This window comes from Propithecus coquereli, unplaced genomic scaffold, assembly GCF_000956105.1.
Source record: "Propithecus coquereli isolate 6110/MARCELLA unplaced genomic scaffold, Pcoq_1.0 Scaffold309, whole genome shotgun sequence".
Classification (NCBI taxonomy): domain Eukaryota; kingdom Metazoa; phylum Chordata; class Mammalia; order Primates; family Indriidae; genus Propithecus; species Propithecus coquereli.
This window is the reverse complement of record NW_012148719.1, coordinates 1,040,787-1,051,821: the sequence shown is the minus strand read 5'-3', so window position 1 is coordinate 1,051,821 and position 11,035 is coordinate 1,040,787. Positions and strand designations below refer to the sequence as shown.

The 11,035-nt window shown below is 42.5% G+C and overlaps 1 protein-coding gene across 5 annotated transcripts in view; it reads left to right on the top strand.

Moving 5' to 3' along the window:
* CTNND2 (catenin (cadherin-associated protein), delta 2) overlaps positions 1–11,035 on the top strand; it is a 694,597-nt gene that overhangs the window by 505,280 nt on the left and 178,282 nt on the right. For all 5 annotated transcript variants that reach the window (XM_012650021.1, XM_012650019.1, XM_012650020.1 and 2 more), the window contains one exon: positions 1,731–1,914. In XM_012650021.1, the coding sequence (XP_012505475.1) occupies positions 1,731–1,914 (184 nt within the window). The remainder of the gene's footprint in view (positions 1–1,730; positions 1,915–11,035) is intronic.

The following is an 11,035-nucleotide window of genomic DNA, read 5'->3' as shown; positions in this document are numbered from 1 at the left end:
TTAATAGATAAAGAAACAACTTTGCATTTTATTTAAAACAAGGCAAATGCGTCTGTAATATTCCTAGCATTTCGAATCTGTCCAAAACAGAATATGTTCTGAGTACCTTCTGTGTACCATTGAGCAGTTTTTGAATACCCAATTTAGGATATTAAAGGCAATACACCTTGTATGGAAAATGTTCAATGTGCTAAAGCAGAATTGGGCAAAATTTTTCTGTAAAGGACCAGATATTAAATTGTTTAGGCTTTGGGGACTGTATAGTCTCTGTCACAAATATCCAACTCTTCCTTTGTAGGACAAAAGCAGACACAGAAATATGTAAATGAACAGACATGGCTGTGTTCCACTAAAACTTTATTTACAAAAACAGGCAGGCCAGATTTTCCCTCAAGTTAACTCCCTGAACTAAACGATTGACTTATACATACTGGACATCAAAAACGTTTTGTTTCTTTTGCATTCACTTAAATAAAATTCCCAGTAAATGTTATTTCTAAAGACATTTGAAAGAATTTGTCTCTATAGTAGTTACATTTTTATAGAACTTTATAGTCGCTTTATTTTTATAGTCCCTTATTTAGTTATTAACAGTCATATTTGTATTATTCATGCCCTTGGATAGTTCAGCATGTGCAAGGCAAGGAACTAATAAAACAAAATTTTAAAAATAAATGTGTTCCATTTATTCATAACATGGTAGATGGGACAAAATCTCATCTCATTAAAATACATTGGAAGCTTATTAAACAAAAAAGCTGGAAGTGCTATTGCTAAAGACAACCACAGTATTTTATTTCTAATATCTGCAGTGATGGTGCCTTGTTTGGGTTGAGGAAGAATACAGGCTTTCTTTCAAGGGAAAATAGAATATTATTCTCTGTTTCCTTTTTCTTTGTGTGTTCTGTTCTAAACAAAAAATAGAATAATTATTTTAAAAGCATTTTCAAATGATGTTACATATGCAATGCTTATGACCTTTTCTAGAATTAGTCTCATTTCTAAAAATATTTAAAAGCCTAAAACATCATTCATCCTTAACATTTTGCTTTGCTTTGCCTACATTAATTACTGTTGCACTCTATCTATTTGCAGACAGACCCTCTACTTCCTACTGCCCCCTTCGTCATTATTTATCGGGGGACATTCTGTCAGCCTTCCATGACCATTGCTTTCAGAGAAAAGCTGACAAAACTGTCACAAATGGCAATAAGTTTCTATTGCTTATTGAGCCCATTGTCATCAGACCTGATGCTGGATTCTCATAAGGTCCTACCCTGTGGTGGCTGGTCGTATGTGGAATCTGAGTGGATCAGATGGACCACATATGCACACTGAGTCTGGGGTAAAGCAAAGATGCTCTGCTAGTCCATTTCAAAAAACTTTCACATCTCTTTGGTCTTGGTTAGCATTTAGGAACTTGGATCCATAATATTAATAGTGAACAGAAGCCTGGTTGGTAGCCTCAATCCGATCAGATCGCTCATCTTCAGTTAGTCTGCATGATGAAATAAAGCTAATCACGCCACGATTGCTCTGGTCCCCCATCACATTTTCTCAGCACCTTCTAATGGGTCCACACAGATGTTCTAGAATTAAGGGCAAGCTCTAGGGTGTGTGCCCACGCTATCGTAATCCTTCCAGCCAGTGCTGTTAACTCAAATAAGGAAAACAGTTTTGAGAAGAGAAAAACCAGTGGCCACCCAGCTCTCTTTGTGTGTCTCTTGCAGGAGTCCTTTGGAACCTCTCGTCGTGCGATGCACTCAAAATGCCAATCATCCAGGATGCCCTGGCGGTGTTGACCAACGCGGTGATCATCCCCCACTCGGGCTGGGAGAATTCACCTCTTCAGGACGATCGGAAAATACAGCTGCATTCATCACAGGTGCTGCGCAACGCCACCGGGTGCCTAAGGTCAGTCCTGTGTCATGAGCGCCTCCTCCTGCCGTCTTCCCACAGACATTTGCTCTTGCCACGACTTCAGTTGCTGTTTTACTCAGGATCAGACTGTTCTGAAAGGTGAATGTCGACGTGGCAAGAGAGTGTAAGAAGCTAATAAAAAACGTTTCCAATCAGGCACTAAGCAGGTACAGGTATCTTCCACTCCCCTATACCTACGCCAGCGTTTGACTTACTTAACAGGATTTCTTAGGTCTAGGGCAAATAAAAACATTTTCATTTCAACCAAAAATAAGTATTTTTTTTACTGAAAACAGTAATTCTTGGTTACATGTTATATCATGCATGTGGAATAAGCAGGCAGTCCAACTGGTTGGGGACAGTCTCTGATTGATGTGTAGGGATGTAGCTAACTGTCACCAGTGGCTATTTTCTTTTTCTTTTAACTCTCCATGTGACTGTAAGAACCTATTATTCTTAGAAATAGCTTTTAAATAAGACCTGTTGTAATTAATATTTTTTTAAGTAAGAAAAGTAGCAAATGTGTTGTAATTCTCTCCTAACGCATTTTTACAAAAATCACCCCCCAGGAGGTTTCTTAGAATCAACTTTATGTCTTGTTTAATTTTTGCATGTAGGAAAGAAAGTAATAATCAAGATATAATTCTCCTAAAGTCTAGGAACTGTGCTCCCAAGGATGTTATATTTTGTACCAAAGTTGGAAATCTCTGTTGGATGAAGTTAAATGATGAGATGGAGGGTGGGGGAAGGGTGATTAAAAACACCAAGGCAAATAATCTGTATTTTGGAAGTAAAATGTACAGGATTTCTTTAGCTAGGCTGGATCAAAGCTGCCATTTCTCCTGCAGTTGATCGGTTTCTAGGTATAAAAAACAGTCTCTACTGAGAAGGAACAAACTCACCTCGGTGACATCAATAATAATCATCTCATGAATATTTATGACAATGCTCTCAGCCTCGAATCGAGAGGGGGCGTGTATGTTTGTGTGAATGTGTGTGCATATAGCGAGATAAGAGCCTGCCTCCGTGAATATCTACACGCATTCATGGGCAGGAATGGGAATCCTCTGACGATTCTGCTTTTCCTTCAAGTCACGAAATAATGAACTGTTGACATGATTTCTCTGGCTAGGCTCTCCGTAAGACAAATGTACAATTCTCCACAGTTCCCTATTGAGGCATCCGTTTTATAACCTCTTAAATTCTGTTATCCTTTAGAAACCTTCTCTCCCACCAGAAGAAATGTAACTCTTCCAAAGCTGAAACTATAGGCCCTTCTGACCTCACATACCTGATTTTTTCTATGTAAGTTATTTTCAGCTACTAAAAGTGTTTTTCCATTGCTAGCATCCTCTGTTTGCAAAGAGTGTCATCACTCCTAGTGAAGACCATGGAAGAAAGTGCCTCAGAATCAAGTGTAGAAGTACAGTCAGTAAAAACCCAGTTGGCTGACAGTTAAAATTCTTTCTGGATAATAGAGTAGCATAATTATGTCTTCGTGATGTTTGAAAGGATGTAGGCCACTGCCACTATGAACATACATTCAACATCCTTTGTTGAGAAAGTAGATGAAGAAGCTAGACCAGTGTAGGTTCACGGGTCCCCTCTGCATGTCATCTGGCTGAGTTTAGGATCTGGAATGTGACCTAGAGCACAGTTAGATCAGATTAGGACTTTATCCACTCTTCTAGAAGTTTGACTCTTGCTGCTTCTGCTGCTGGCTAGGAGTGACCACATCATAGGAAGCGAAAAAGGAGGACATTTGGTTTGGAAAGAGTTTCTTGTAGCCAATTTGGGTTTCCTTAGCCAGGGTGCAACCAGGTTTAGTGATTTCATGCTTTTCTGAATATATCATGTGAGTGACAAAGCAAAACCCATCAATATATAGTGAAACTTTTTCTCTCTTAATTCATTAAATTTCTGTACTCCTACAAAAAGAAATATGATTTCTTCTCCCTTGTTTGAGTTTGTTTATGAATCATTCCATGTTGATGAACAAGTTGGACTAGGAGAGGAAGAAAACAGCCCTGGGAAGGGCTGACATGAATTTATCAAAGACTCTGCAAATGAAAGTGTTCAAGGAATTTTTACTATTATTCCCCATTTACTGAGAAACAATGTTGGCAGAATACCAAAACAGCCACAGATGTCTATATCATGATAGAAGATGTTAGATTTTAGTATGTGAGTATATTTGCATTCTGGGTTTTCCAACAAAGCCTAGATCTTTATTCATATTGAAGTAATTACTTCCTGTGCTACCCCTGCCTTCCGGAAGTTTTATCCCATGAGCATTTGCTGAGCATCTTCTGTGTGCCAGGGAGGGGCCAAGAAGGTGAAGATAGAGCAGCCTCCACCCTTCAGAAACTCATACCATAGTGGAAGAAATAGCACATATGCAGTTAGCCCTGGCATAATGTCCTAGTGGCATTTTGATGTTATGATCAGGGGAGTACAGAAGGGAAACCTGGGGAGGGAGTGACTGACTCAGGCAGATTTGCTCCAGAAAGGCTTAAAGGATCAGGGGAGATGGGGCTAAGCACAGAAAGGACTTCACCGCTGACTGCAGTGGGAAAGCACTGTGGCCAGAAAGAGTAGCCGGCATACTCTGCACTGCCTGGGAGGACTTCAGGAGGATTTGGGATACGTTGTCAGTAGAGACTGGATTTTTAAATAAAATGATAGTGTTGTTATTCACCAAGTCCCTGTCTTCCAAGGGCCTGAAAGTCCTGCTTCAAGTGCATTGTTTATTCTCATATGCATTATAAGCTCCTGTTTACTAAGTCATGAAGCCAGTGCTTGGAGCACACCCTGACTGTAGACCCAGACCATTCCTACCCTACCACAGAGAGGAGATGGGGAGTTATGTGATAGGAGACTGTTAACAGATCTGCACTTAAAACAGTACACAACCACCAACCAGCCGATGAATGGGCAACCGTCTCCTTTCTGTTGGTTCCTTAAATTTGCTTCTCGAGATTTACTGAGTGGCATCCGCTTGGCCAACATCCATTTTGCCTTCAAATCCCAGTTGTCTTCTCCCTCTCCCTTCTTTCTTACTTCCCATTCTCCCATCCTAGAACCTAAAGTATGGAGTGATTTGGTGACTTGGACAGAGTTAGTCACTCAGCCCCACAGAACTCCCTTGTCTTCACCTCCACCTTTATTACTCTTCATGTAGACAACTGGAGCTATGTGTGCCCTGTTTTGTTTGAAGATAATACTAAGCAGGGCATAGTGGCTCATGCCTGGAATCACAACACTTTGGGAGGCTGAGGCAGGAGGATCACTTGAGGCCAGGAGTTTGAGAACAGCCTGGGCAACATAGGGATACCCACCTCTGCAAAAAGTAAGAAAGATTAGTCATATGTCATGGCACACACCTGTAGTCCCAGCTATTCTGGAGGCCAAGGCAAGAGGATTGCTTGAGCCCGTGAGTTGGAGGCTAGAGGCTGCAGTGAGCTATGACTGTGGTGCTGTACTCCAGCCTGGTCAACCCAACAAGACGCTGTGTCAAAAAAAAAAAATAAAACCAATGAGACTATATTTTAAGGCATGTGCTAGATAATAATGTTATGTTATCTTTGAGTACTCAGACTCCTCCATTCTTTTACAGATGACTTTAAGATGAGTTGATATTTTTGGCTTGTTTCTATAGCTATTGTTTCAGGAATATTTAAAGAAAATAAAACTCCTTTCCTAGGATGGTATTTCCTAAACCAGTGAAGCTTACAAATCCAGTGGAAGGAGCGTACGGTAGGCAAAAGTAAATTTTTCTTCTCTTTATGAGAAATCGTTACTCTTGATTTTTGTTCCTAACAAGACTCAGTCTTGTTTATGTCATTTCAGGATGGGAAGCTGAGGTTAAGAATCTAAGCAACTGCTTTTCTAAAAAAGATCAAATTTTTATTTTTCAGGAAAAAAAGGCTATTCATGCAAATCGTACTGCTCTTAAATGTCCAAAAGTTTAGCAGAGAGAAATTTAAGTCAGTAAAATATGCCTAAGTCTTAGTAAGCCAGAGTCTGAAAAGCTGACACTACTCAATCTTTTGACAATTTCATGCAGTCTTAATAGACTCTGTCCAGTTTCCCGGGCCACCCCCTTGGCAGTAGAGGGTGTGCTGATATTGATGACGGCCTCCCCTCCATCCACAGGTCGTCTGGGACCAGCAAAGGAGGCAGGCTCTCGGGGAGCAGGCTAAAGAGGGGAGACAAAGGCAAAGGCCTTCTCTGAGAAGGATGGTAAATCTTCATGGAAAGATAACATATCATGTTGACATAGCAAACTTTTAAGCACATATGAAATATAAAATGAAAAGTTAATGCCCTTAGTCCTTTTCCATTTAAAATTCATTTTGGGATAGGAAATGGAATTTTTCAAAAGCAGATCTATCTGTTTGTTCCTGAAGGATCTATCTGTCACTGAGGAAAGAGGACAGAAGTGAAACTTTTAAATTTTGTTGGAGGCGTGAGTTGATAAGAATGACAACAGGATGGGGGGACGCCAGGCAGTGCGGGCGTGTGGGGACGGCTGGGCGGAGCTGTGGGCGGTCAGCACCTGGGGGTTCTCTCTGCTCTGCTCCGTGCTGCCTCTTCCTTCCCCGCCCCAGACACGCTAACCTCCCCTTCTGCCACGTTTCTTCTCTCGGCTAGTTCCTTTTGCTCCAGTTCTGCCATGTTCAAACTTCAGTTCTCACAAAAACTATTTAAAAATATGGCCGAAAATATATATGGCAAAATGTTGGAAAGGCTTAGGATGTAAGAATGAGTGAGGTTATTTTGTTAGTCTTCCTTCTTTTTGTGATTAAGGAGTCCCAGGGAAATGACTTTCTACAGCCCAAGTCAGGCTGTTCAGACCTTGAAAGAGATAAAGTTGTGTACTTATGATCATTTCATTGCACACTGTGAAATCAAATTCCTCTCTTAACCTTTGGGTGACATAATCATCACCTTCAACCAAAAACGTGTAGTGATGGACCATGGCCTGAACACTGACCAGTGGAGATGGAGCTGGCTCGGCCTGGACAAGCTCACATTGGCTGAGGTCACTGTGGTGGGTTGAAAAAATGTCCCTCCAAAATTCACGTCCATCTGGAAGCTTATTTGGAAATGGGGTCCTTGCAGATTTAATTAGTTAATTAACATGAGGTCATGCTGGATAAAGGTGGGCCCTAAACGCAGTGAATGGTGTCCTTACAAGAAGAGGACATACACGCAGAGAGACATGAGGGGAGAAGGCCATGTGAAGACGGGGCAGAGACTGGAAGATGCAGCCACAGGTCAGAGGACCCAGGGATTTCTGCAACCCCCAGAAGGAGAAGAGACAGGGAGGATTCTTCTCTATAGCCTTCGGAGAGAGAATGGCCCTGCTAACACTTTGGTTTGGTCATGATTTGGCCTCCAGAACTGTGAGACAATAAAGGTTTGTTGTTTGAAGCCACTCAGTTTGTGATACTTTGTTCTGGCAGCCCTGGGAAAATAATATGGTCACCCCAATAAGAAAATGAGAGAGGGCCTGCAAAGCCGGGGGCGGGGGGCTGCCTGAGGACACAGCACAGGGACAAGAACGAGGTAAATAACAGAGATGCTGCCTGTCCCCAGATAGAGGCCACACACTGGAACAAACAAGCAGATGGGGAGTTGTCTCTCTCTGTGCACAACGCTGTTCCCCTCCATAGCTTAGGTACAAAACAAAACATTACCTGTAGCAGGATTGAGCTCTGCAAGCCCAGATGTGGCTGCCTTGGCCAAAGAAGGTTCAGCCTCCTGACCAGATAGCCATTAAACGAGGGTCTTCTCGGCATGGATCTGACTTCTGTGTGTTCTGCACTCATTTATGAGCCTACCTTCCCTTTTCCTCCTGACTTTGAACCAGCTTCTGAAGGTTGCGTCTGACACTATGGACAACCAGAAGTCACTCTCTGTTCTTACACAGGGGACGTGACATAAGTGTCATTTAAGGAAGTCAACTCCCACAGCCTCGTATAGAACGAATGCTTTCTGGATTCACGGTGAAACATGACTGCATTTCCCATTTAAAATAACACAAATCAATATCCTAAAGATCCCTGTCGTAGCCATTCCCATCATTTCAGAGTGAGCTGTAGGTAAAGGCTTGTGGAGCATCTCTTTTTGCACCTTTAATCTAACAGCCAGCTCAGTAAGACAGCTCCGCTCTGCATTCCTGTGTAGCTGCATTCTCTTTAGTCATGGGTGCTTAGGACTTTATCTCCAGCCAAGTATGTGCATGAGGCCGCTTTGCTCACTGCCGCGGCTCATTTCCCAGTGCCGCTGAGCCGTTTATTTATTTTTATGATTCTATTCCCTCTTCAGCATCTTGTCCTGAAGGACAACAATATACAACCCTAATTTTTTCCATCTATCTTTGTGTACACAAGAATGTTATTAAGCCTGTCAAAGTATCTGCACTGTGCCTTTGCTTATGAGTATAATTAAACTCAGACCCTCAATTAGTCATTTTAACCCGCATAACGGATGAGCGCGTGGTCCCACGGTGCCACTAATTCTAGAGTGACCTTGAGAAAACCCCATCACAAAGTAATGTTAATGATAATCACACTCTGGCTGGAAAGCTCCAAGGACATTTATTTTATCTGGTTTACTCTTGCGTTAGCCACAGGTAAGAAGAGGAATTACTGCGATTTTTAGGTTAAGTTTGGTTGGCTGCCAATATTATTCATCTGTTTAAAAGAATTGTTTTTGTGTTGTATAATGAGCTCTGGATTAGCTTATCCTACTCTTCACCAGGCAAAGGGCATGTGTCACTGAATTGGGCACAATTTGTCCAGGTTCCTAAATAGGAAAGGGACTTTGTGTGCATGCAGGAACAGGCAAGACGCCCACCGCTCACCCCACTCCCTCCCCATCTTCCCAGCCCTGGTCCCTGGGCAGTGGAAGCTCCTCGCCTGGGCAGTTCTGCACTCCTGATCAGTGCGTCTGATAGGGATGTGATGTGGTGTTGTTGAGTCACAACTCAACAGTGAAGGTCCTCTTCAAAGGGGGGAACAGATTCATTCAGTGAGGGGAGAAGTAACAGGGGATCTCAGGAGCTCATCAGAAAGTGGTTGGCTGCCCAGCTCAGCAGCTCCCTTGGTGACGAGGGCACAAAGGTCCCATGGTGCACCCCAACACTTCCAGCTCACTTCCTCCCGGCCCCATCAGGAGGTGGTGGTTTACAGAGTCATGCATTGCCTAATGACACGGACACACTCTGAGAAATTCATCACTAGGCAATTTTGTCATTGTGAAAACATCATAGAGTTACTTACACAACCTATACGGTACAGCCTGCTGCACACCTAGGCTACATGGTCTAGACTGTTGCTCCCAGGCTGCAAACCTGCACAGCATGTTACTGTACTGAATACCGCGGGCAACTGTAACAGAGTGGTAAGTATTTGTGTATATAAATATATCTAAACACAGAAAGGGTAATGCGTTACACTACGTTACCATGTCACTAGGCAATAAGAATTTTTCAGCTCCATTATAATGTTATGGGACCACACAGTCTGCCACTGACTGAAACGTGTGATGTAGTGCATGACGGTCCTTGCATGCGGTTGCTCCAGCTACCATATCAAAGTACCACAGACTGCATGGCTTACCCAGCAGCGATTTATTTCTTCACAGTTCTGGAGACTAGAAGTCCAGGAACAGGTGTTGGCAGGGTTGGTTGTCTGGGGCCTCTCTCCTTGGCTGGTAGGTGGCTGTCTTCTCCCTGTGTCCTTATGTGCCCTCTCCTCTGTGTCCAAATTTTCTCTTTTTATAAGGATACCAGTCATATTGAATTAGGGCCCACACTAAAGACTTCATTTTAACTTAATCACCTCCTTAAAGACTCCCCTCTCTACATACAGTCACATTCTGAGGTACTTGGAGTTAGGACTTCAGTGTTTGAGTTGGAGGGGCTACAGTTCAGCCTCTAATAATACTGTAATAATTGGCTTTCACTATTTGTTCTCACTTTGGGAAATAATTTTTAATGAATTAAAACATTCTTCTAGCAAGGTCCTGTTGACCAACATGAAAGATATTTTGATTCACTGTAAAATATAAGGCAAAGCCATACTTATCCCTTAACCTACAAAAAGGCTAATGTTGACTTGTAGTCTCTATTCCAAGTGGAAGTAATCATAAAAATATTCTATAGAAAATACTCCACACAGTCTGACACGTTCCTTTTCTTGCCTCCAAGGAGAGGAAGTCACCCACAGAACTTCAAGAAACTTCCTGTCTAGCAACATAAGAGCAATAAAGGCCAATAAATGATTTGGTTCTTGATGTGGGGTTTGCATAGGTAACTGTATAAAAGTCTTGAACTATATTTAAAGTCTTGTCTTAGATTTGCCGATAAAACCGCTTAGAAAATCTCTACACAAATCCTACAGGAAATCCTAATTGTTGAGTTGTATATGAGAAGACCTTTGATTAGGAATCGGGAGATCTGCATCTGAGCCCCAACTTTACTACATCTTGTCCATCATCCTGAAGGAAACTAGGCTACGTTATCATGGCTGCAGGTCCCACGGCCATAAAGGAAAGATTTGGCCTGGACGTCCTTCATGCAGTGAAAAAGAAAATGTGAAGCCTGGGATGGCTACTTGCTAGCTGACCTCAAGCATCCCCTAAGTTGGGATCTCCAAGTGAGATGTCTCCAAGCAGGGCAGCCCCCTTGAAGACCACAGGCTGTAGGGCCTGGCTTTTGGCCTTACCTGGTCAGAAACTGAACCTTAAAGCTGCAAGACCATCAGGAGGAAATTAGCATTTGATTTAGCTCCTACTAAAAGCCCATTATAATGCTCTGTTTCTTTAACATGCATGCTGTCTAATGTAATTGTCTCAATAACTGAGTGAGTTAGGAAATTTTATTCCATTTTACAGATGCAGAAGCTGATGATCACGGGGTGAGAGCAGTTTGCCCCAAGTTATACAGGCAGTAAGGGAAGGCAGCGAGATGTAAATTCCGGTTGTGTGATGCCGCAGCTGGCTGCCTTCCTCTCTGCCACATCCCATAAGACCAAGTACACACGTGTTTATTTGCAACGAAGACAGGTATGCTGGCTCAGTCTGGACCCCCTGAGAAGCAGACACC